The sequence below is a fragment of the Triticum aestivum genome, chromosome 2B, assembly GCF_018294505.1.
Source record: "Triticum aestivum cultivar Chinese Spring chromosome 2B, IWGSC CS RefSeq v2.1, whole genome shotgun sequence".
Taxonomy (NCBI): Eukaryota; Viridiplantae; Streptophyta; class Magnoliopsida; order Poales; family Poaceae; genus Triticum; species Triticum aestivum.
In genome coordinates, this window is record NC_057798.1 from 546,884,095 (window position 1) to 546,909,659 (window position 25,565).

General features: G+C 46.2%; 3 protein-coding genes and 1 non-coding gene across 5 annotated transcripts; 2 read left to right on the forward strand and 2 right to left on the reverse strand.

Moving 5' to 3' along the window:
• The first annotated feature begins 10,622 nt into the window (after window positions 1–10,622).
• Window positions 10,623–16,668, forward strand: LOC123045942 (gamma-tubulin complex component 2). Of its 2 annotated transcripts, XM_044469190.1 has the most exons (21): window positions 10,623–10,782; window positions 10,870–10,934; window positions 11,033–11,090; window positions 11,763–11,897; window positions 11,962–12,093; window positions 12,344–12,427; window positions 12,524–12,622; window positions 12,852–12,943; window positions 13,133–13,205; window positions 13,335–13,487; window positions 13,576–13,695; window positions 13,779–13,832; window positions 14,107–14,190; window positions 14,328–14,402; window positions 14,478–14,621; window positions 14,704–14,829; window positions 14,920–15,027; window positions 15,106–15,168; window positions 15,252–15,326; window positions 15,853–16,046; window positions 16,139–16,668. In XM_044469190.1, exons 1-21 carry the CDS (start codon window positions 10,714–10,716, stop codon window positions 16,263–16,265), a joined length of 2,130 nt encoding a protein of 709 aa, XP_044325125.1. In that variant the 5' UTR covers window positions 10,623–10,713; the 3' UTR covers window positions 16,266–16,668. The 2 variants fall into 2 exon arrangements, with proteins under 2 accessions (XP_044325125.1, XP_044325124.1); XM_044469189.1 differs by having other exon boundaries at window positions 10,657–10,934.
• A 680-nt stretch (window positions 16,669–17,348) lies between these two features.
• On the forward strand, window positions 17,349–19,972 carry LOC123045943 (uncharacterized). Its single transcript, XM_044469191.1, has 3 exons — window positions 17,349–17,814; window positions 18,049–18,072; window positions 19,312–19,972. The coding sequence occupies exons 1-3, from the start codon at window positions 17,595–17,597 to the stop codon at window positions 19,632–19,634; spliced, it is 567 nt and encodes a 188-aa protein (XP_044325126.1). The 5' UTR covers window positions 17,349–17,594; the 3' UTR covers window positions 19,635–19,972.
• Window positions 19,973–20,419: 447 nt separating this feature from the next.
• On the reverse strand, window positions 20,420–20,493 carry TRNAI-AAU (transfer RNA isoleucine (anticodon AAU)). Its single transcript has one exon. It is a non-coding gene; the product is annotated as a tRNA-Ile (tRNA).
• Window positions 20,494–20,496: 3 nt separating this feature from the next.
• Window positions 20,497–21,813, reverse strand: LOC123045944 (heavy metal-associated isoprenylated plant protein 20). The gene is made up of 4 exons (XM_044469192.1): window positions 21,538–21,813; window positions 21,224–21,295; window positions 21,000–21,081; window positions 20,497–20,914 (listed from the first exon to the last, which is right to left on the reverse strand). Exons 2-4 carry the CDS (start codon window positions 21,251–21,253, stop codon window positions 20,601–20,603), a joined length of 426 nt encoding a protein of 141 aa, XP_044325127.1. The 5' UTR covers window positions 21,254–21,295; window positions 21,538–21,813; the 3' UTR covers window positions 20,497–20,600.
• Between the last annotated feature and the right edge of the window lie 3,752 nt (window positions 21,814–25,565).

A 25,565-nucleotide genomic window follows, 5' to 3' on the forward strand; every position in this document is an offset into this window, starting at 1 on the left:
GCCGGTCATCTTCGCCGCCGCCATGCTGGCCGGCCTCAGATCCGCATCCATCCTCTCCGGCACCGGCTTCGCGCGGGGGTCCACGAGCTCCACTCGAGACCAATCTTCGGAGCTCGTGGGGTGACCCATGGGCAAGGTCAGCCGAGGGTGGATGCGCCCAGCATCCACCAAGACTCACTTGCTCCTGAAGCCCTCAATCCTCTTCCCGGGGTTCGAAATGGCAATGGAGCTACCGTATGCGACGAAACTTGCGCACGCAGAGATGGGACCGCGAGAGGTCCGGAGGGAGAAATAGAGGCGCAGCAAGGCCACTGAGGGCTGCACCCCTACGTGAGCCTCGCAGTAGTAGGCGAAGATTGCCAGGAGAAGGACAGAGTTAGGGTGGAGATGCAGAGCTTGCAGCTTGTAATGGCGGAGGACAGAGAAGAAGAACTCGGAGAAGGGAGGTACCAGACCGGCAGTGATGGTGCTCACAAAGAGCAGATAGAAGGTGCTCCCTTGGCCCTCGGGAAGGGCAGAGCCGGCCTTGAACATCTTCGCCCCGTCAACGCCCTGCGTCGCCGCCATCTGGCGCACCCAGGCAAGGCTCGCCTCCGACACGTTCGGCGAGTCCAGGGCAGACGAGTACCAAGCTCCGGCCGGGGACTGGCGAGGCGCCATGGCTTCCTAGGTCGCGTGGTCGAAGTAGATCTGGAGATTTCGGAGGCAGGAAGGAGAAGCGCAAGAAAGGGGATCTGGGCAGCAACCGGAGAAAGCAAAAGAAGCAAGACCTGGGCAGATGCCGCTCCTTTATCAACTCGCGCGGTTGCTGAGGCACCCGCGTCCCATCAACCGCCACGCGGCGCCCAAGGCCGCAGGCTGTTGGGGCCCGCGGCGCTTCGCACTTGCCCTTTCGCCTCTCTGCTCAGCCAAGTTCGGGCGCGCCTTGGGCCCGGGGGCTACTGTCGGCATTCTGGGAATGGGGGTCCCCAGACTTGCCTGCCTGCGGCCTGCGGCGTGGCTCAAAGGGGGGCCCAGCACGGCCCATCTTCATCAACACGAGCTCAAGACCCTCGCGAGGGGCCAAGCCTCGCGGGGCGGGCGACAAGGAGCTTCCTCAGGCGCGGCCTCATCAGGCTGGCTCGCGAGGAGGCGGAGAGATCAAGACGGGGTACCTCGCGAGGTGCCCATGACGCAAGCCATGATGACCAAGGGCGCCAGGCGGGCGCCAGCCCGCGCAGTGTCCTCCTTTCCTCTTCGGTGCAAAGGGAGCAACCGCAGGCGAGAGTATCAAGCAAAGGTGTCTATTTCGGTGCAACAAGACCAAGACCAGTCCAACGGCAGGATGGAGGTCATCGTGGAGCCCAAGCCGGCGTCACCACCAGAGCCTTTGACGGGCGAGGACCAACTTTAGTCAGGATAAGTGTACCAGATGTTCCCCTTCAAAATGGCCAATTGTTGGCGCCCTTCCCGCTCAATATTTGGGAAGAGGCCTAGGGCCTTTGCCTATAAATAGGACTAGCCACCATAGTATAGAGCATCTCGAATCGACCCCTCCGAAGGGATAACACCACCACAAGAATAGACCCTCGCGAGGCTGTTCTTCCTTGTATTGTTCATCATCAGCCCAAGAGGCAATCCACCACACCACGTACTGGAGTAGGGTATTACACCGCAATGGTGGCCTGAACCAGTATAAACACTGTGTTTCTTGTGTTGTTCTTTTCATAGCTTAGATCCTAGCATGGCGGTAGGGTGCAGGTAGGTAGTGGGCGAGATCTCTGTGCGCACCCCAGTGTTCGAACCTCAAGGGTCTGTCGGAACCCGAAATCCGATAGGATCCCAACTCAGATTTCATGGCCTCATGCCATTTTGCGGAATCCGGGCTCATCATCGCTTCCTCATAGTTCGTAGGTTCATTATGGTCTAGTAACATGACTTCCAGAGCAGGATTACCGTACCACTCTGGTGCGGATCTTACTCTGGAATACCTACGAGGTTCGGTAGTGACTTCATCTGAAGCTTCATGATCATCATCATTAGCTTCCTCACTAATTGGTGTAGGAATCACAGGAACTGATTTTTGCAATGAACTATTTTCCAATAAGGGAGCAGGTACAGTTACCTCATCAAGTTCTACTTTCCTCCCACTCACTTCTTTCGAGAGAAACTCCTTCTCTAGAAAGGATCCATTCTTAGCAACAAAGATTTTGCCTTCGGATCTGTGATAGAAGGTGTACCCAACAGTTGGTGTACCCAACAGTTTCTTTTGGGTATCCTATGAAGACGCACTTCTCCGATTTGGGTTCGAGCTTATCAGGTTGAAGCTTTTTCACATAAGCATCGCAGCCCCAAACTTTTAGAAGCGACAACTTTGGTTTCTTGCCAAACCACAGTTCATAAGGCGTCGTCTCAACGGATTTAGATGGTGCCCTATTTAAAGTGAATGCAGTCGTCTCTAAAGCATAACCCCAAAACGATAGCGTTAAATCAGTAAGAGACATCATAGATCACGCCATATCTAATAGAGTACGGTTACGATGTTCGGACACACCATTTCGTTTGTGGTGTTCCAGGTGGCGTTAATTGTGAAACTATCCCATGTTGTTTCAAATGAAGACCAAACTCGTAAATCAAATATTCTCCTCCACGATCAGATCATAGAAATTTTATTTTCTTGTTGCGATGATTTTCCACTTCACTATGAAATTCTTTGAACTTTTCAAATGTTTCAGACTTATGCTTCATTAAGTAGATATAACCATATCTGCTTAAATCATCTGTGAAGGTAAGAAAATAATGATACCCACCACGAGCATCAATACTCATTGGACCGCATACATCGGTATGTATTATTTCCAACAAGTCAGTAGCTCGTTCCATTGTTCCGGCGAACGGAGTTTTAGACATCTTGCCCATAAGGCACGGTTCGCAAGCACCAAGTGATTCATAATCAAGTGATTCCAAAAGTCCATCAGTATGGAGTTTCTTCATGCGCTTTACACCGATATTACCCAAACGGCAGTGCCAGAAATAAATTGCACTATCATTATTAAATTTCAATCTTTTGGCTTCAACACTATGAATATGTGTATCACTACTATCGAGATTCAACAAAAATAGACCACTCAGCAGGGGTGCATGACCATAAAAGATATTACTCATATAAATAGAACAACCATTATTCTCTGATTTAAATGAATAATCGTCTCACATTAAACAAGATCCAGATATAATGTTCATGCTCAACGCTGGCACCAAATAACAACTATTCAGGTCTAAAACTAATCTCGATGGTAGATGTAGAGGTAGCGTGCCGACCGTGATCACATCAACTTTGGAACCATTTTCCACGCGCATCGTCACCTCGTCCTTAGCCAATCTTTGCTTAATCCGTAGCCCATGTTTCGAGTTGCAAATATGAGTAACAGAACCAGTATCAAATACCCAGGCGCTACTACAAGCATTAGTTAAGTACACATCAATAACATGTATATCAAATATACCTTTCACTTTGCCATCCTTTTTATCCGCCAAATACTTGGGGCAGTTCCGCTGCCAGTGACCAGTCCCTTTGCACTAGAAGCACTTAGTTTCAGGCTTAGGTCTTTGTCGTTCTTCTTGAAGTTCCCTTTCTTTCCTTTGCCCTTTTTCTTGAATCCAGTGGTCTTATTGACCATCAACACTTGATGCTCCTTTTTTATTTCTACCTCCGCGGCCTTTAGCGTCGCGAAGAGCTCGGGAATATTCATGTTCGTCCCTTGCATATTATAGTTCATCACGAAGCCTTTATAGCTTGGTGGCAGTGATTGAAGAACTCTATCAATGGCACAATCAACTGGAAGATCAACTCCCAGCTGAGTCAAGTGATTATGATACCCAGACATTTTGAGTATGAGTTCACTGACAGAACTATCCTCCTCCATTTTGCAGTTGTAGAACTTGTTGGAAACTTCAAATCTCTCAACTCGGGCATTTGCTTGAAATATTAACTTCAACTCTTGTAACATCTCATATGCTCCATGGCATACAAAACGTCTTTGAAGTCCCGATTCTAAGCCGTAAAGCATGGCACACTAAACTATCGAGTAGTCATCAGCTTTGCTCTGCCAGACGTTCTTAACGTCATCAGTAGCATCTGCAGCAGGCCTGGCACCCAACGGTGCTTCCAGGATGTAATTCTTCTATGCAGCAATGAGGATAATCCTCAAGTTACGGACCCAGTCCGTGTAGTTGCTGCCATCATCTTTCAACTTAGCTTTCTCTAGGAACATATTAAAATTCAAAGGAACGGTAGCACGGGCCATTGATCTACAACAACGTAGACATGCAAAATACTATCAGGTACTAAGTTCATGATAGATTAAAGTTCAATTAATCATATTACTTAAGAACTCTCACTTAGATAGACATCCCTCTAATCATTTAAGTGATCACGTGATCCAAATCAACTAAACCATGTCTGATCATCACGTGAGATGGAGTAGTTTTCAATGGTGAACATCACTATGTTGATCATATCTACTATATGATTCACGCTCAACCTTTCGGTCTCAGTGTTCCGAGGCCATATCTGCATATGCTAGGTTCGTCAAGTTTAACACGAGTATTCTGTGTGTGCAAAACTGGCTTGCACCCGTTATATGTGAACATAGAGCTTATCACACCCGATCATCACGTGGTGTCTCGGCACGACGAACTGTAGCAACGGTGCATACTCAAGGAGAACACTTGTACCTTGAAATTTAGTAAGGGATCATCTTATAATGCTACCGACGTTCTAAGCAAAATAGGATGCATAAAGGATAAACATCACATGCAATCAAAATATGTGACATGATATGGTCATCATCATCTTGTGCTCATGATCTCCATCACCGAAGCATCGTCATGATCTCCAACGTCACTGGCGCGACACCTTGATCTCCATCGTAGCATCGTTGTCATCTCGCCACCTATTGTTACTACGACTATCGCTACCGCTTAGTGATAAAGTAAAACAATTACATGGCGATTGCATTGCATACAATAAAGCGACAACCATATGGCTCCTGCCAGTTGCCGATAACTTTGTTACAAAACACGATCATATCATACAACAATTTATATCACATCACAACAAGCCCTACAAAAACAAGTTAGACGTCCTCTACTTTGTTGTTGCAAGTTTTACGTGGCTGCTACGGGCTTCTAGCAAGAACAGTTCTTACCTACGCATCAAAACACAACGATTTTTCGTCAAGTGTGTTGTTTTAACCTTCAACAAGGACCGGGCGTAGCCACACTCGATTCAACTAAAGTTGGAGAAATAGACACTCACCAGCCACCGATGTGCAAAGCACGTCGGTAGAACCAGTCTCGCGTAAGCGCACGCGTAATATCGGTCTGAGCCACTTCATCCAACAATACCGCCGAATCAAAATATGACATGCTGGTAAGCAGTATGACTATTATCACCCACAACTCTTTGTGTTCTACTCGTGCATATAACATCTACGCATAAACCTGGCTCGGATGCCACTGTTGGGTAACGCAGTAATTTCAAAAAAAAATCCTATGCACACGCAAGATCATGGTGATGCATAGAAACGAGAGGGGAAACTGTGTCCACGTACCCTCGTAGACCGAAAGCGGAAGCGTTATGACAACGCGGTTGATGTAGTCGTACGTCTTCACAATCCGATCGATCTTAGCATTGAACGTACGACACCTCCGCAATCAGCACACGTTTAGCTCGTGAACGTCCCTCGTACTCTTGATCCAGTTGAGACCGAGGGAGAGTTTCGTCAGCACTACAGCGTGGTGACGGTGATGATGAAGTTATCGGCGTAGAGCTTCGCCTAAGCACTACGACGATATGACCGAGGTGTGTAACTATGGAGGGGGGCACCGCACACGGCTAAACAATGTCAACTTGTGTTTTCTAGAGTGCCCCCTGCCCTCGTATATAAAGGAGCAAGGGGGAGGTCGGCCGGCCCTTGGGGCGCACAAATGAGGGGAGGAGTCCTCCTCCTAGTAGGAGTAGGACTCCTCCTTTCCTAGTCCAACTAGGAGGAGGAAGGGGGGAGGAAGGAGAGGGAGAGGGAGAGGGAGAGGGAAAGAGGGGTTGCGCCCCCCTCCCTAGTCCAATTCGGACTTCCCTTGGGGGTGAGGGTGCCACCTCCTGGGCTACTGCCCTCTCTCTCCCTTAAGGCCCAATACTTCCCTGGGGGGTTCCGAAATCACCTGGAACACTTACGATGTCCGAATATAGCCGTCCAATATATCAATCTTTATGTCTCAACCATTTCGAGACTCCTCGTCATATTCGTGATCACATCCGGGACCCTGAACTACCTTCGATACATCAAAACACATAAACTCATAATACCGATCGTCACCAAACTTTAAGCGTGCGGACCCTACGGGTTTGAGAACTATGTAGACATGACCGAGACACGTCTCCGGTCAATAACCAATAGCGGAACCTGGATGCTCATATTGGTTCCTACATATTCTACGAAGATCTTTATCGGTCAAACCGCATAACAACATACGTTGTTCCCTTTGTCATCGGTATGTTACTTGCCCGAGATTCGATCGTCGGTATCTCAATACCTAGTTCAATCTCGTTACTGGCAAGTCTCTTTACTCGTTCCGTAATACTTCATCCCGCAACAAACTCATTAGTTACAATGCTTGCAAGGCTTATAGTGATGAGTATTACCGAGAGGGCCCAGAGATACCTCTCCGAAACACGGAGTGACAAATCCTAATCTCGATCTATGCCAACCCAACAAACACCTTTGGAGACACCTGTAGAGCACCTTTATAATCACCCTTTTACGTTGTGACATTTGGTAGCACACAAAGTGTTCCTCTGATATTCGGGAGTTGCATAATCTCATAGTCTGAAGAACTTGTATAAGTCATGAAGAAAGTAGTAGCAATGAAACTAACACGATCATAATGTTAAGCTAACGGATGGGTCATGTCCATCACATCATTCTCCTAATGATGTGATCTCGTTCATCAAATGACAACACATGTCTATGGTTAGGAAACTTAACCATCTTTGATTGACAAGCTAGTCAAGTAGAGGCATACTAGGGACTATATGTTTTGTCTATGTATTCACACATGTACTAAGTTTCCGGTTAATATAATTCTAGCATGAATAATGAACATTTATCATGAATTAAGGAAATAAGTAATAACTTTATTATTGCCTCTAGGGCATATTTCCTTCAATGATGTTGTATTTGCCCCATACGCGGTGGGGAAGAACCCCTTCTCCTTGCCAATCCCTTATTTGGATGAACTCCAGATGTTAGGGTTCTGCCTTCTAGACGAGTTACTGGTCTCTCTAGGCGTCTGATTCACGATCCGATTCGATGCAGTGAAAATAGTTGATCTGGCAGTGGCGGCGATACTCCATACGACCGCCCATACGAGCGGGCGCGGTCGTATGGAACATCGTATTTTGCTCTAGCTGCGCGCTGATGACTTCTTTGGCCTCCTTGCTTGATTCGTTTATTGTAGGTGGTTATCACTTTAAATACGTGATTTCACTACCATTTCCGAGGATTTCTTCCATTACATGATAAATGATGCAAAAGCGTTACCTGAGGGATTATCAACAAAAAGAGGTGCGCGAAAGCGGTAAAATTCCACAAAGCTACCATGTAGGCACAAAATACTTATTAAAATCATCACATGAATTGGACTCATCTGGTACGTGTGTTGTCCTCCGTACGTGACAATTTTCCATCATAATTTGACTCTATGTTCATGTGGCCGTAAAACTACCATATCATGATGTTCATTATTTAGCTCTATATGTTCATGTGATGATGTTGTACCGCACATGCTTTCTGAAAACAGTGTATTTGGTCAAATGTGTGGGGCTGGTAATTTGAAATGCTGAAATGATCTCAAGTAGTCGCACATGGTGTGAAATAACCAGCCGTGTGCGGTAATAAAAAAGGAGCACACACGTATGAGTCGCAATCATGTGCAATGTTGAAAACAAAGCCCACAGGTAAAGGTAAAACAACCGTGTAAACTGACAGAGGTATATCACACGGTTAACATATATAAGCCCATGTGTAGTTAAACACGACCACATACGATCAAGCTTTACAAAACTGTTTGTGACGAATAAATATTCCCACGCGTTTTAAACAAGGGAATTGTGTTTGATCACCTGAGTAATCTCCAACGATTTCTTTTTGGTAAATGTGTGCGATGAGTTGAATGATCCCATACATTTTGCTATTAAGAATATGTTTGTAATTGGTGCATTATCACGCACAATTTCTCAATGGCAGTCCTCCGTGTTTAATTAACCAATCACACACGATTGGCGGATGCCAACTGTAGTTATTGAGTTCGTCGAATGCACACGATTTTCCTAACCATCAGCAATCGACTCTCATCGCCAACCCACTCGAGCACATGGTTCCAGAAACTGCATGCGATTGGGGGTAAAAATCATGTGAATAGCGGTCGGGTGTACTAATGGGAGTACATACAAGGGTTTATACAGGTTCGAGCCCTCTTTGGTGAAAGTAACACCCTACTTCCGTTGCGCTCTTAGTTCTCGGCATAAGGTACAAAGGGTGAATGTTCCACCATCATCCTGGTGCTCCCCTCCTGGCTTATATAGAGTGCACTAGGATGGGGTACATAATGAGCTGGTATCAATGCTATTCATGGCCTCAGGCATGGCCGACTGTTCCAGGCTATTACTGTTTGTAAATGACGTATTTAACTAGATTATGTTATCGTTGGGTAACTGAAGTCATTAAGACATCATGGGGCATCCTAGGTAGCATCTGACTGTAACACAAACCGGCTACCCCGTCTTCTTATAGATCGACTGTAGGGTCACCCGTCAGGGGGTGTAGGATCCGACTGTAGGGTCTTAGTCTGCTCCCGAGCCATCCCTCTGGTCTTTGATATGTTGGGCTTTATCTTCGGTGGGCCAATGGTGACACGCCTTGGCCCGTGATCTTTTGGGCCGTATCCTTGATGGGCTATGGCTCCTTGCTGGGTCATTCGTATACTTGGGCCTACCCCGTATCTATAACCTCGACAAGATGTAATTAGTTTGTCCTCAGTATTCCACAATGGACCTCCTTGGCAGGGTTCGATGTTGATTTCATATCTAAGTATAGGGCATTAGGACCAAATCCCTTGGCCATGTGCCTTGGCAATCGCCAACCACTTCGCCTCCACCTGTTTGTCGTTTATCTCATCTTTCCAAAGAAATTCTTCCTCCTCATCCTCATGCACATCCCAACCTGCCAACAAATCATTTACTTGTTCTATCACTAATTGTGTATTCCTCTACTCGCCTTGTTCCTCCATGGAAAGGAGCATAGGGAAACCCAACTACCCCATGATCTTAAATTCAAGCGCCAAAGGAACACATACCAAGGTCAGGCATATGATCGAACCATCTCGTGGATCGGTCCGACTAGTATTTTCGTTGCCACGAGGAAAGGGAGAAATGATCACAGTAGATGTAGACCGCTGGTGATGGCGTTGTCGCCGAAATCGGCGAAGGAAACTCAAACCCTAGTTTTCTCAACAAGGGATAAAACTTAATGTGTCGAAAGCGACATTTGTTAAGCTGAAAGGCAATTGTTTCTTTGTACACTTCATTAAACGATACTCACCATTCATGTAACGATGATCTAGATTTTTGTAATGGGGGCGGGCCAATAATTAACTTTTACATGAAGTGTGGGCCAAGCTGGGCTTATCAAGTGGTTCCTCTACCCACATGGTCGACTCCGTGGACATATTTTGTGGGGCCCACTACACACTCCTAGCTCATGCATTGCCTGATTACCTTCATGTTATCACATAAGTGGTGTGAATGGTTACCTTACCAAAAATTGTATGAATGATGATTCCCCAACATGACTGGGTAGATCGCCTTTACCAGCTGCATCGAATCAGACTTGATATAATATTATTGCACCCTGGTATATTTGCTAAAATACCATTGCACAAATAAAAATAGTTCTCTTAGATGCAATGCAATTTTTTTTCTGGAAATGGGACGACCAAAGGAGGGAGACTATAATCCATCATGGTGTGTTTGGTTGCAAAGTATTTTTTTGAAAGTATTTCAAGAACACCATAGTATCTCGAAAAACAATGTTTTCAAATACTTTGAGGTGTTTGGCTCTAGTTAAGCTTGTATTTTTATAAATCATAACCATATATTTGGTATTTTGTAGTATTAAAAAGAGAGATAGAGATCTCATTTTTTTTTCTTCTAAAATCCGAGAAATGCAACAAACGCTCCTCCAATCGAGTCCAAATACATTGCTACTATTTTTGTAAATAGTACCCCCTCGGTAAACTAATATAAGACATTTTAGGTTACTAACTGATGTTTCATAAACGAAACTGCTTTGTGTACGATTCATATTCATCGTACACTGGTACAACTAGACTGCTAATGCTATGACCCACAAACTGAATCATCAATGTTTTGTCTCTAATCGTAAGTGTTGGACGGGGATTTCATCGTACGTATAGCAAGGTCGTTTCATAAACTAGTATTCATTGTTATATAGGACAAAAAAATAGTACTCCAGAGTCTCAACCTTATGTCCCTGCTTACTTGACGGGCGTGTACCGTTGATTTCAAACAAACGGCCGGGATTTGTCCTAACTCAACTCTTCTCCCACACTTGTCCCCGTAGCCAGTCGCCACCGCTCCCCGCCCACCTCGAAATGGATCCCGCTCCGGCGACCCCTCGCTGGAACCTGGAGCGCCCCTACCTCACCGGACGCTTCCACCAGGTAAGCCCTTCCTCTTCCCAGCAATACCCAACCCGCCCCTCCAGTATTGCTACGCCGGCCTCACATCCTTCGCTCGTGCCCTGGCAGGAGGCGAAGGTGTCCGCGCCGTCGCAGGCGCCCGGATCCAAGTCTTTCTCTCTCGACTCCTTCAGGTACGTATGGAGGATAAATTCGTGCCGCTTCGATGGTTTCCTCGCGGTTCTGTTGCCCCGGGTGGTCTCTGATGCCCGGAGTTGGTTTGAATCTGCAGCCGCGGAGCTGGCGGCGGCGCTGGGAGTGTCCTCGGATCGTACGCTGTTTCTGTGCAGGTAAGCGGGATTTGAAATAGTTCAACCGGCGAAATTGGAGCTTGGCTTTACTTGTACTGTTTGTGAACTGGGGCTAGGGTTTTGATTTTGAATTTGAGCTCAGTGATTTGGTAATTAGAAGGGTTTTGAGTGTTTTTTGTTTTTGTCTTTTACTAGTATGTGAACTTTAAATCTTTGTTGATCGCTGTTTGAGATTGTAGCCACTGTGCAGGGAATTCCATTGAAGTATGGGATTGTGCTTTTTGAGATTTTCTACTTCCTGGATTTCAGCACTTGACATGCCCTCCTTTTGCCAGTAATGCAACGATTCTTACTTAGAAATTATCATTATTATTTTTGGATTGGATGGCCAATCTGGTGTGGATCGAAAACAGTTTGAGGAAGTCTCTTTTACAAATATGCAGTTTCTGGTCGAATGTGGTTTCTGTTTTGCATTTAGAGCATATAGGTTGGTATGTTTGTGGCGCTTTAGGAAATGATGCACTAAATATAACGTTCACTGTGATAAGACCACAGAACATTGCTTAATTTCGACACCATTTCCGAAAATAGCCATCCGGTGAGGCTTAACATCTGTACTTTCAGTTAGAAATGCTAAATTGCTGGAGCTTCCGCAATCAACCGCGTTGCTTAACAACTTTATTCATTGTAACTGCCCTGATTGAAATGCAGGAGCTTTTAGTTATTGATGATTTGCTATCAGCTCTGGTGGGTATTGAGGGAAGATACATTTCAATTAAGAGAGTACGCGGAAAGGAGGGATATGTTGTCTTCCAGATTGATTCTTCAATGGACCTTGCACTCCAGGTAAGCTGTGACCATGCCAAAAAAGGAAGGATATATTTGAGTTTGGCTAATCTTTCTCTTGCAGGAGTTGACTCGCCGAATTTTCCCCTTATGTGAAGATTTCGTGCTAGCAAGCCAGTTTGTGGAGTCCAGGTCACATTTCAAAAATGGTTTGGTCAACCATGCTCTAGCGGCAGCTCTAAGGGCATTCCTCCTGGTATAGTCCCTATCATGAGAGATATAATTTTGTTTATTCCATGTGTACAACCTTTCTTCTATTTGGGAAAGTGGGAGAAGGAATATAGTGCTGTCTGTATAATGTGTTAAGGGTTCATTCTTGTATTGAGATAATCCCACTGATAGGCATTAACCTTGTTACATTGTTCTCCACAGAGCTCTCTGACAGTATTAGTGCTTCTATGTGAATTTGGCACAACATTATTTAGTGTAGTATTTTTTAATAACAGGATTATCAGGCAATGGTTGCTCAACTGGAGCATCAATTCCGTCTTGGAAGGCTCTCTGTTCAAGGATTATGGTTCTTTTGTCAGGTATTTCTTCTTTATCTGCATGTAACCAATTATTTGTGAACTTATCAGTGTCTGGTTACTGTTTCAAGCACTGTAAGTCCTGTGTTTCTTTCACAGCGGATGATGAGTTCATTGAATGCACTGGCTGTTCTAATAGAGAAGGCTATGTCCAATAATACTAGCGGTTCAGCGACACTTAATCTACTTCATAGTCAGGTAAATTTAGTGAAAGAGGTTATATTTTAGATCCTTGATAAGCACATTTACCCTTTCCATCCTAAATCTGAGCCAAACAGACCTGGCCAGCTCCTCTTTTGTTTTCCAGTGATAGAACAACTTCTATAGAACTAATCTTTTAATGCCCAGTTCTTCATAGCTTGTTTAGCTTAGTCTACACGATTATCTCTTTTATCATGTAATTTAATCATCATATCTTTCTACTTAGGCAAAGGCGATGGCTGGCGATAGTGCTGTTCGGTCATTACTGGAGAAGATGACTGATTGTGCAAGTGCAGCATACCTCAGGATGTTGGAAAGGTTTGTGATGGTTCGTAACTATCTTTATCATTCAGTTTTAGGACTGAGGCACTTACTCAATCCATAAAAGTTCTATATTGGCTAGCTGTGTCTTCTTTGGACTTTTAATATTGAGTGTTGCTTAGAAAATAAAATGTTAGTAAGCTTGTTTGCAGCGTCATTAATTTCACTTTCTGATCGTCATTTTAGATGGGTATATGAGGGTGTCATAGATGACCCTTATGGTGAATTCTTCATTGCTGAAAACAAATCTCTGCAGAAGGTACTTATTGACTTGTAAAATTTTGGATCTACTTAACGTCCACTGTTCTCTGTATTTACCTAAAATGCTGGGCATATTTGTGTCTTAAGTTAATCAGGTGCTTTGCCTTCTTCTTTTATTTTGGTATAGGAGAGTCTCACTCAAGATTATGATGCTAAATATTGGCAGCAACGGTACAGCCTAAAAGATGGCATCCCTAGTTTTCTCAATAATGTTGCTGCCACCATTCTGACAACAGGAAAGTATCTTAATGTTATGAGAGAATGTGGGCACAACGTTCAGGTACGTATGATTATTCTTCGGTTGAATGATAGAGTATCATGTTATATCTGTGTTGACAAAATACACTTATGTTGGATATTTTATTTAGGTTTCCCTGTCAGAAAACTCTAAGCTGACAAGCTTTGGTTCAAACCACCAATATCTTGAGTGCATCAAATCTGCTTATGATTTTGCAAGTGGTGAGCTCTTGACTCTAGTGAAAGATAAGGTAATGACTGTTTGTAGTTAAAATACTGTTGCATTTCACTCGCTTCTAAGATCACTTGCTAAATTCAGTGTACATATTTACAGTATGATCTCATTGGGAAACTGCGATCATTGAAGCGCTATCTACTTCTTGACCAAGTATGCGTAACATTTACTTTTCATAATTTTGTGTTATTACTATATATGAGTGTACTTATTGACTTGCATCTGATATACATCTACACATGGGCTTTATGATTTTGCATATTATGTGCGCGTAGTCTGTTAAAATACAGAAAACCACATTCTTTGTGCATTCTGTTTTATGAATGCCTTAATAGTGAGAAGGATTCATGTTGCCCAACTTGATTTTAAACATTCATGTTTATTTTTCTCGCACTAGTTATCTAATTTGTTTCCTTTAGTTTTACAGGGTGATTTTTTGGTTCATTTTATGGATATTGCCCGAGAGGAGCTTACAAAGAAACCAGAAGATATATCCGTTGAAAAACTTCAGGTTCCTCTTGTGCTATGTTGTTGTCTCTTTGTTTCTCGTCATGGTGAAAACAGATTTTTGGCAGCTCTTGTCATGATAATTGATAAGCTAACTCTCCGTCATTGTGTTATTCTCTCTTTATTCATTATCTACACCAGTCTCTTGTTGACATCGCCTTGCGAAGTACAGCAGCTGCTTCCGATCCAAGTCATGAAGATTTGACTTGTTGCGTTGTAAGTCTATTATCTGAGTCTAGTCAAATCATACTGTATCCGTTGACTATCATATTCACATATCTTATGAAACAGGAAAGAAGTTCCCTGCTTAAAAAACTGACAACCCTGAAAGACTTGGACTGTGCGTACTCTTCAGACAAGCTTGCTGCAGCTGATGTTGATCAGCCCATGACATTAAACATAACTGGCTTGGAAACGTTCTGCCTTGGCTACAAGGTTTCTGTTTGTATTTTCTTTAAGCATTTCTCATTGCATTTATCCTGTGATAGTGAAATGATATACCTGATCGATATTGCAGATTCCATGGCCACTATCTCTTGTAATTTCGAGGAAGGCTTTAACAAAGTATCAATTGATCTTTCGTCTATTGTTTCACTGCAAACATGTTAGTCGCCAATTGTGTCAAGCGTGGCAGATCCAACAAGTATGACATAACCTTATATATCCATTAAGTTAGTTACATTATTATTTTTGTTTACGTACTCACATCAACTGATGTCAACCTCTCAAACAGGGTTTCCGGTCTGTCAAGATTCTTGGAACACCAATTCTGCGGTCATCGATTCTTTGTCGCAGCATGCTCAAGTTTGTAAACAGCTTTCTACATTATCTAACTTTTGAGGTAAACCATCCATACCAGTTTCACCATACCAACTGTTACTGAAGGTGAGAAAATTGTTAATTACTCCTTGGCCCTCAGGTTCTTGAACCAAACTGGCATTCAATGCATGGCCGCCTTCAAACTGCAAGGAGCATCGATGAGGTTTTAACCATGTCCTTATGATTAAGTTAACTGCACCTCCGACAGTACAGATTACATTACTTTTGCTGTGATGCTGATTGCAGGTCATCCAGATACACGATTTCTTCCTCCAGAAGTGTCTAAAAGAATGCTTGCTGTTGTTGCCTGAGCTCCTCATGGTCTGTCCTTGCTCTTTGTCTGTTTGTTTAAAATAAAAGGAAATTACACTTCAAAAGTAATTGTTATGCATCAATAAGTGTTGTCCACTTTCTTCATTTTAAACTGCTGACGAACTATGTGCTTAATTCAATGATCACGCTTGACTGCTTGTTGTCATGATCTGTACATGCTTGACCTGTAAAGGGTGAAGGTATCGTGTCTCCTAACTTGAATGTCGTGAATTATCTACATGTGGCCATAGTTCAACCTTTAGCTCATATTCCAACAAGACGCAATGCTTATCTCATCCTTGTTATCCATTAAGGAGTCATAAAAGTTATACCTTTGGTTTGTCGGATGGGACTGAGTTTTGCAATTTGTTAACCCGTGTGCATCTTTTCGAACTGTCAACTGTAGGATGTGCATAATCTGTTGGGGATACATAGCTATATATGGTCTCTAAACAATATTTTGAAGCGGGCACCATTTGGCATCCTGCTTGCCAAAAAAGCAAGAACTTATTATCCATTTATCTGTGATGTGCAGAAAGTTGAGAAGCTGAAAGCATTATGTCTTCAATACGCGACTTCCATCCAGCTCTTGATACCGTCCATCGAGGTGGCTGCTCCTGAGAGCAAATCGAAATCCTTGTCATCGAGAGCAAGAGCCAAGAGATCACAGGACAGAGACGAGCAACTGAAACTAGCATCCGAGAACGCCGTGATGTCGCATTCAATCCTGTACTTATCTCAATGTCCCAGTCAATTTTACAAAGTCTTTGTTCCTACGCAGTTCAGGTTTGTAACACACCATCTTGCCTTGTCTGCCGCAGGAAATTCGAGTCGGAGTTCAACGCGGAGCTCCAGAGCCTCGTTCCTACGCTGAGCAAGAGCTCACAGGCCGAACCGTACCTGACCCATCTCGCGCAGTGCATTCTCGGCGTCGGAATCGACCAGTGAGTTTCTTCAGGGGTTCCATGTTCAGATGGTTGCAAAGTTTGCATGTGTGCGTGTGCGATTCTGCGGCGTGGCAGTGCGCTTGCTGCCGTCGAAGCTGGTGTACGGTCCTGTGGTTGAACTGAACACTTGTGTTACATACAGCATTATGCTTCCACGAGGTGGATGTAGTCATGTAGTAGATGCTTGGTTAGGCTTTAATTAGCTGGTGCTGTAGGCTGGTGTAACTGTTTGATTATACATACTCTGGTGGACTGGTGGTGTGTTTGTGTGCTGCGATTCAGCATGCTCAGGCTATGTGTTCGTCAGGAACTGGGCTGTGTTGTTTGAGACGAGTCGCCGATGTAGTAAGCCTGTAGCTTCAAGAGCCTGGCTACGAATCAGAGTGGAAGCCTCAGTTGCGATCCGTGGTTTGTTCTGTCCATTTGTTGTGTGCGTGCGTGGTTGGCCAAACCTTTTTTCTTTATCTTTTTTATTATACCGTGGTCGGCCAAACTGGGTAGCACATGTTATGTTATCAACGTCGTGATGACTGGTCTGGTACCTGCGTTCCATTTCATGCGTAGAGAAGCACCACTGCAGACTAATAATGTCTGTCGTGCATCACCACTAACACCCGCCTCGAAGCACCACTGCATCCACTTGGCGAGGAGGCCAGGGCTTCTTTGGTTCGAAGGAATTTCATAGGATTTTGGAAGGATTTGAACCCTTGGGAATTTGTCCTGTGATGGTAGTTTAATTCGCAGGATTGAAATTGTTAGGATTTTTTTTCCATAGGGTCCATTTGTACTGCATTTTGAAGGAAAATTTTCATCCACCTACTTTGTTCCTGCGTTTTTTTTCTTCTATTCCTGCGTTTTGATAATCCCGCGGTTACGGATTAAAGAGGCCCAAACGATGTGGGCGCAAGTTGAGATACACCGACCGTCTGCGGGCGAAAGAAACGAAGCTGGCTTGCGACCCGACGTTTTCTCCGGACTTGTCAAAATTTCGGGTCCGTCTCCACGTAGACGGAACGCGCCGGTGAAGCCAAGAGGCCGCAATCCAGTGCACGAGCGCGACGGCCGATCCCCGGGACCTTCACTGCCCACCCACCCGCAGTTAGCTCGCTTCCCACTCACACACACTCCTTCACTGCCCAGTACCCACCCCACTGCCATCACCCCCACCACCGGTACTACCAGCAGGTCCAGCACCACCATCGCCCTACGCCCCCACAGGCCACAGCAACACGAGAAAACCACCGCAAGCGCGCGCCCCGCCCCCGAGACGCGACGGTAGAATCCGGCAGGCACGAGTACGGCGCGCGGACACATAGCCCGAGCGCGCGCGATGGCAGTCGGGGGGCGACGCGCGGCGGTGGCGGCGTGCGGGCGCTGGTGCCTGGTGATCCTCGCCGTCGCCTCCGCGCTCGGGGTCTCCGGACCCGCGCTCTACTGGCGCTACAAGAAGGGCTTCTCCTCCCCCGCCGCCGCCGCCGTCTCCGCCCCCTCCTGCCCGCCCTGCACCTGCGACTGCCCGCCGCCCCTCTCCCTCCAGTCCATCGCGCCCGGTGAGCGCCCACCCCCGCCCTCTCTTCAGATCTCGCACCGACGCGCGATTATCTACATAACCAAAACGGGCCCGTCGGTTGAGAGTTGAGACTAGTGTTAACTAGGTGGATGCGGTTGCTTATGAGTGTCGGCGAACTGAATTCTCTTCTAGCAATAGACGATTTACTGTATATGCTTTTAACTGGGTCGATAAACTCATGTCTGACACGGTTTTACATTTCCTTCCTTTGCAGGGCTCATGAACTTCTCAATTTCAGGTTTGAGCTCCTTCTTCACAGTCCATTTAATAGAGGTTCAGTATTATCCAGTCTTCTCATTCTAATTGGTTGAGTATGAACTAAAACAAGAGAGAGTATAGCTGACATCTGATGGAGAACGACGTCACTTGTGAAGTTCTGATCATGACATTTTCTGTACCAGACAGTTCCACCTGCAACTTTAGATTTTTCTGGAATCTTATCACCCTTCGACACAAGTTAGACGTCCAGGGTTATTGGCATGCCTGTCATTTTAATGGTGTCATTCTTCACAATTCCCGTTGCCAAATTGTTTGAAAAGTAGTGCCTGTCGGCAGTACTGAAGTTTTATGTTAACCAAAACATAAGTAATACTCTATGAAGTGTTATGTAAAATATTACCCCCAGTTTGTTTTATGTTCATATATTGCTCTCTTAAACTACTGGCGAGTTAAGTATCAGGCTGGCCATAGGTCATTTTGCAGTGTCTGAAAGACCTGACTCTTAAGGACTTTAGCATGAAACCTGTGAGATTTGTCTAATGATAAACTCTACTGAATGACCTAGTGTATATTTGCTAAATCATCCAAATATAATTGGGAAAAGCGTGTCAGAGTTTTGATGCTTTTGTGGTATGCTAATGTGAACAAACACAAGAAGGACTTATGATGCTGTAGTTCTTAATTTTTGTTTGTATGCATCATATGCTCACAAGCTCAGGTCTAACTATTACTACCTCTGTTCACTAATGTAAATTGAACTGCCAAAACTTCTTATATTTAGGAACAGAGGTTGTACTTCTTATGTGCAATACCATCCAATTTCTGGGTTTGTCCCATAATACATTAACTTTTTGCAACCAAACATGGATTACTTCCTACTATTTCCAGTAGCACATTAACATTAAAACCAAACATGGATTACTTCCTGTTATTTCTAGTCAGGGGTGATTACTCCCCTGCACTTTCACGTGCTGTGCTGCTTACCAAGTGCTGACAAAGTATACCTTTTTTGTCGGTAGTTATTTATCAACCACAAAACTAGCACCACACCTGCACACATGGCTTTAACCTACATAACTCATCCTTTCGATTGTACAATTACAAATGCTCTATAAGAACACAGTAGTGTAAACCATCTCCCATATTGCTGCCCAAGTTCTTGTGAGCTGGAACTTTTGTTGTAAATTCCTTTTGACATGGTTGCATCTGTTATGAGGCTATGTTGACTGGAAAAAATAATTTGAACTGAAATATGCAGCTTGCGGCACAAATGACCCTGAGCGTACCAAGGAGATGGAGAAGCAGTTTGTTGATCTCCTCAACGAGGAACTCAAGCTGCAGCAGGTTGTAGCTGAGGAGCACATCCATCACATGAATGCCACACTTGTCGAGGCAAAAAGGCAGGCTACCCTGTACCAGCGAGAGGCGGAGAAGTGTAACGCGGCCACAGAGACTTGTGAGGAAGCCAGGGAGAAGTCTGAGGGGGCAATCTCAAAGGAGAGGAAACTGACATCACTGTGGGAACGTCGAGCTCGCGAATTGGGTTGGCAGGATTCTCGAGCCGCGACCACCGCACGATAGCTTGGCAAGCAGTTTGCTTCTGCAGGTAAAATTATCTGCAGCAGACGACATTTTTACCACACCGAGCAATGTTAGCTGTACGGGTCCACGTGTAATGTTTGCCAGTGTATTATGAGTTGTCCCAGTTGAAGTATAGTTACTCTAGACACTGTAGATTCCTTATAAATGTAACTAGTATACATGTTTAAATATGAAGCTTTATTGTAACGTACGTATATTGAAGACATTCAGTGTAGTGTTGTGGCTGTAGATCAGAAGGCGGTTTCTGCCTTCGACGGAATTCAGTAATGCACACATCTGCAGTTTGATTCACAGTATGGAGCTTCAAGCTATTTTTACCAGCTGGCTCGTGGAGACAGATCTTGCTTTACTTTTCGTCTTTATTTTCAAGATGATGCACATCTTCTTAGAGCTAGTGCTTGGTACCGTCAAATGTTCGGAATGTGCAATATTTCTGTTAGCATGGAGACACCTTCAGTTTTTCTTTGAAGGGCGGAGACACCTCAAGTTAGTACTGTTCAGTGCTTGTAGTTGGGAAATGCCATTTGTTTTGGCTTGTGTTTATTCCAAGAGAAGCCCAACATTTGCACCAGTATATGAACTGCTCAGAGAATAAAAACTGCACCAGGCAACATGTAATACTCCCTCCATCCCAAATGTGTAATCTTTTTATTTTACCAGCAGGTTCATGGAAATAATACTGCACCTGTACTCAGGAAACAATACTGCACCTGTAGAAATGTCAGTTTGAAAAAAAAGGCCGGTGCAAAAGGGGAAAAAAATAGTGGCCCATACAGGTCTCGAACCTGTGACCTTCACGTTATTAGCACGACGCTCTAACCAGCTGAGCTAATAGGCCAATTTGATATGAGAATAAGTAACAATACACAAGTAGTAATAACTTAAGAGAACCAAGGAAAACACATATTACCGCCCCGAAATCAGATGCTGCTCTAGCATTACTCCCTACATGATCCTACACGCTTCCGTGTTCTCGTCGTCGAAATAGTGGAGGTCCCATCGCGGCGGCCTCTGGAACTCATTACCTAGAACAGCGTCCATGTCCGGCGCCGGACGGCCGTAATAACCGTAAGGAGCGTAAGCATCCTCGCCGGGTTCCTGCTTCTCTTCCTCCTGGTTTTCTTCCTCCGGGTCCGGAGGCAGAATCTCCGCCTTCTTCCCGGTCTTCTTCTTGAGCTTCCTCAGCACCTTCTCGGCCTTGAAATCCCCCGTCACCGTCACCTTGTTCTCGTCCCTTTCGACCTCCACCGTCTCCACGCCTGCAACCATGGACGATCATCAGGTGTTCACTCCCCATGACATGAACAGGCGTGGAATTCAGTAGTAAGTCCTTATGTTTAGTACCATCTATTTTCTTGATGGTGCGGCGCACCAACCTTTCGCAGGCGTCGCAGTGCATGTATACTCTCACGTTCACCGTGATGCTCTGCACAGGGAACAGGCAGCAGGCGCTCCTCCGTGAATGGACAGAACAGAGGAGGATCATGTGTGGAAATGGAACTTTGGAATGAGTGAATGAACATGGACTCAGATTCCTGCAAGTTCATTATTGGGGGAAAAACGCTTACATTCGCGGATGCAGCATTCTCCTCTCCCATGACGCCTACTGAAACTCCGGAGAACGCGATAAGCAGAACGCCCTGAATAGATGCGGACCATGTAAGTCAGCGTGGTTCTGAAATCTGAATCAAGGTGGGCAGAACAGAGGGAGCGTCGACCCCTGTTCTAGCTTGGATAATTATGGCCTCGAACCAGGATTACGAGAAGCGCATATCGTTCTTATGATCCTGAGAAACGAGAAGGAAATGCAGAATCCCCAGCTGCATTTGACGCATTGTGCATGCGGAGCTTGCTCGGCATGCATGCGGAAGGCTCTTCTTACCTGGCTGTTTTGTTCATGTCGATTGCGTGTGCGCTATAGCCCCCCTCCTGGTACGGGCTCGAAGCCTGCCAACGCTAGCTGTAATCGAATCTGAATCTCAAGGAAATCTCCAAAGGCAATTAGATGAGTGAACCTAGCTATGGGATGAAGACGGGCCCGAAAAAGGCAAAGCCGTTCTTGGCCATGACGCCTATGTAGGGAAGAAGAGAGGCAGGAGGAGAATGAAGCTCTTCTTAGCCAGTTATAGGTCTCGGAAGGCAGAGGTTGATCGACCTGTTTGGGAAATCGTATTGACCACCAGCCAACCAGCCAGGAGGGTGTTCATCATAAGAGGTGGGAATGCAGGGAATAATAGCAACGTTTTTTCAATCTCTCGGGCTAGGAGATGCATGCATGTGTTGTGTACAAGTTGGGATGATCATGCATGAATGATGAATCAATAATAACAATAGAATTCACAATCAATAATAACAATAGAATTGACAATCAATAACAACATAAGAGCCTCACAACCAATAGAATTCACAAGTTTTATTCGTTTTGATCGAAATACATGTAGCGCCTGTCGTTTAAATTCGTTCATTCACAATCTATCAGTCAATAGCCATTGCCTTGCACTTGCAGGTCAACACTTGGCTTCGTCTTCCAGCGGGAACGGGATCCCGTTCATAGCCCTGAAGAGCATCCACGACCCCGTGGCCAGCATCTTCGGCACGAGCGCGTCCGGGTCCGCGCACAGCGCCTCCACCGCCGCCGCCTGCCTCTGCAGCGTCTCCACCAGCGCCTCCTCGCCCGCGTACGCCGGCGACGCCGCGGCCCGCCTGATCTTGCCCGCCAGCGCGACGAACCTCTCCGCGAACCGCGCGCCGGCGCCCTCGGCCGTGGCCACGGCGTCCACCGCTTCGGCCCTCGCCGCGTCGCCCGCCTCCAGGCCGCTGGGCACCTGCCCGCCGTCCGTCTCCTTGGCCGCGAACTGCAGGAACTCGTTGGCCGCGTGGTGGACCATCTGGTTCTCCGTCGCCACGACCTCCCTCATCTGCCTGTCCCGCAGGCGCCGCGTGGAGGCCAGGACCTCCTGGGCCTCGGCGAGCCGCGCGAACGCCCACGCGGCATGGTCGCGCAGCGTCGCCGCCGCCGCGCGCGCCTCCTCGCCCGGCCTCCTGGAGACCATCTCCGCCCCGTCCCGGTAGTCCTCCGCGTCCTCTGAGATGCTCTGGGCGGCCCTCACGGTGCTGGCGTCGACACCGTCCGCCCAGTCGAGCGCCGCGAGCGAGGGGAACTCCGTGGTGTTCTCTAGCATGTCGCTCACCCTGCACTGCAGCTTCCTCAGGCTCTCCGCCAGAAGTGGGTCGATGCCTTCCTCTAACATGGACTGGATGTCCTCGTCGCTGAACCGCGCCGCCATGATCGGTATCGCCATTAGATCTCGTTTGTCGACGGCCTCAAGTCGACCCGTCCGTATATATAGATCGGCCGGTACGCTCCTGCGGTCTCCCGAATCCCGATTCGACTCGGGATGGGACACGCGTGCCTGCCAGCCCGTCCGACTATCCAGGTCCGATTCACGGTTGCACCTTGCACGGCATAATATTTGAGAGAAGGAAAAAAAAGGAACACGATAATTGCCGAACGTTCGGACTGGGACGCACAAGTATGAACGGATCGTTCGGCTGCACGGGGGGGATCGATCCGTTCGATCTGAAAACATCCCAGCCCGAACCCCTTTGTCGCTAGTCTTTTTAAAGGGAAAACCCTGTCGCTAATTAAAAGCCCACAAAGCCTAGAAAAAGAAAAAAAAATGGGCAAAAAAAAAAAACTCCCTCCATAAAGAAATATAAACTAGAGTTGCCATACAGGATTGACGTGTGTGATCCCTTGCTCACCTTCTACATCATTTTCATAGTTTACATACCATGCATGATCCAACCTATCAAACTTGTAATAAGTGTTACACTTCACAAGTTTGTCGGCCCAGCCGGAACCAATATACCATGGGCCATCTGCCTGCGGCCCAGGAAGGCCCCCGTCCCAACTCAAGAGGCGGCCTGGCAGCGGGCGCCGCGAAGCCAGCAACCTCGCAAGGGCCTTGCCCCGCGAGAGGCTCTCCGACGATGGACTTCACCAAGTACCACAACAGTAGGTGGCCTAGTGATGCCACCCCTTGCGAGGCTCCACCCCGCGAGGCCTTCCGAGGAGCCCACGCGACGTGGGTCGCGGGCCCGTCATGTGGGTGATGACAGGCGCCAGCCTGTGCGGACGGGGCAGTTTCCCCTTCGGTGCTAAGGGAGCAGCTGATCCTGCCTGCCCCCAAAGCAAGTCCCAAAACTTTCCGCCTTGGTGAAAGAAGACCTGGAGGGTGAGTTGTAGGACGGAGGTCATCGTGGAGCCCCCTGCACGTCATGGATAATGCCTTTGGCAGGCGAAGACCACCTTTTGTCAGGATAAGCACCGGCGTCTGTCCCCTTTCAAATTGCCGCCCTATGGTAGCCACTTCCCGCTCATATTTTCGGGGAAGAGGTCCAAGGCACCTATAAAAGGGACATTGCTGCCACCATAGAGAAGGATGAGAACATCGATCGACCCCTTGCACCATTGTAGACCCCCAAGAGCTCCGGCTCATCTTGTAGCTCCAAGAGCATTGTCTACAAGAAATTCCACCAAGCAGGAGTAGGGTTTTACACCGCACGCTGGCCTGAACCTGGGTAGTTCGTTGTGTCTTTGTCGTGCCTCGCTCCTAGCTCGTAGCTTCGTGGTTGCAAGCCGAGTCCCCAAAGTTCGAACCAGGGTATTGGAGGATTTCTCGTAGCTCAGAATCAATCCCCCGACAAAGTTCAAAACGAGAAACTAGAACACATACAGCCCCGTTCGCGTCGCACCCCAGATGGTCGTTCCGGCCCATCGCTCAACGCACAGTGGCTAGGCATATCGCTTACATGTGGGACTGCATGTAAGGAAAGCGATGATGGCCGAAATTGGTAAAACTTCCGTGCTTATCACGCTGGAAAAGCCCATCGCTATCGTTTTGAATCATTATTTCTATTTTTTCAAGAAAATCATTATTTCTATCTATCGGTCGCGCCAAGGAGCAGAACCAAATGTTACAACTTACAAGTTCAAAATGAAAAGCCTGCCATGTTCGCGTCGCACCCCTGCACGGTTTGTCCAGTATGCCGCTCAAGGGGGGGAACACGTGCTATCTTGCATTTTCACTTACAAGTGGGACCACAGTTGAGCAAACCGACTATCGGCAAGCCCCCACCCCGCCCGCCGCGCGATGGCTGAGTTAGAGAAACGAGGAGGGAGAAGAGATAGTTGTAGCATAGACTCCAAAAAATTTGGTGTCAGATGGGACTTGTAGTGGTGGCGTGTGTCGTACTCCTGGCCCTTGCCACCCCACTATACCGAGGTGTTGATTACGTAGAGCGAACACATTAGTACTATCTCTGCAGGAGTACGGTACCACTAGTAGTAGCAATGTTCAAGAAATTATTAACTGGTAGTTGCTCGGTCGGTTTAGGAGTAACTATTAATCGGTGAATTGGCCTATTAATTGGATTAATTGGTCAACCATTAATCCGTAGATTGAATAGGAACCCGCCAATATATATCTAGTTTGTTTATGTATTATACCATACTCTCATGCTCCCAGCTATGTAATATACCAAAACATGTTGTTGTACACATATAAAAAGCATAGAGATGAGGTAAAATTATTAATCCTAGCTATTAAGGAGCGGGATGGGGTCGAAAGGGGTTACTGGCCAAAAACTTGGGCTTTGTTTGCCCATTTGTTAATGGGTCGCCAGGGATTAATCGGCCTAGCAATAGATTAATCAGTCTAACTGGCCAATTAATCGGTCTATCAAGTTAACACGATGAATAGGTGTTATTTGATTCGGCCATGCTATGAGTAGCGATTAACTGGCCCGTTAACTGATTAATGGGGTGAATTCTTGAACAGTGAGTACTAGTACTCCTACTAGTTTTATTAACATATGGCCCACCTCACACTATGGCCCAATTTCCTC

What these genes read in the sequence shown, in the direction of transcription:
- LOC123045942 (XM_044469189.1), top strand. Translation starts at nt 10,714, where the DNA reads ATGGATCCCGCTCCGGCGACCCCTCGCTGGAACCTGGAGCGCCCCTAC. An exon ending in CAATGGACCTTGCACTCCAG is followed by an intron (nt 11,898 to 11,961) that starts GTAAGCTGTGAC and finishes TTTCTCTTGCAG; the next exon opens with GAGTTGACTCGCCGAATTTT. An exon ending in GATTATGGTTCTTTTGTCAG is followed by an intron (nt 12,428 to 12,523) that starts GTATTTCTTCTT and finishes TTTCTTTCACAG; the next exon opens with CGGATGATGAGTTCATTGAA.
- LOC123045943 (XM_044469191.1), top strand. Translation starts at nt 17,595, where the DNA reads ATGGCAGTCGGGGGGCGACGCGCGGCGGTGGCGGCGTGCGGGCGCTGG. An exon ending in CCTCCAGTCCATCGCGCCCG is followed by an intron (nt 17,815 to 18,048) that starts GTGAGCGCCCAC and finishes CTTCCTTTGCAG; the next exon opens with GGCTCATGAACTTCTCAATT. An exon ending in CATGAACTTCTCAATTTCAG is followed by an intron (nt 18,073 to 19,311) that starts GTTTGAGCTCCT and finishes TGAAATATGCAG; the next exon opens with CTTGCGGCACAAATGACCCT.
- LOC123045944 (XM_044469192.1), bottom strand. Translation starts at nt 21,253, where the DNA reads ATGGGAGAGGAGAATGCTGCATCCGCGAAT. An exon ending in AGAATGCTGCATCCGCGAAT is followed by an intron (nt 21,082 to 21,223) that starts GTAAGCGTTTTT and finishes TTCCCTGTGCAG; the next exon opens with AGCATCACGGTGAACGTGAG. An exon ending in CACCATCAAGAAAATAGATG is followed by an intron (nt 20,915 to 20,999) that starts GTACTAAACATA and finishes CCATGGTTGCAG; the next exon opens with GCGTGGAGACGGTGGAGGTC.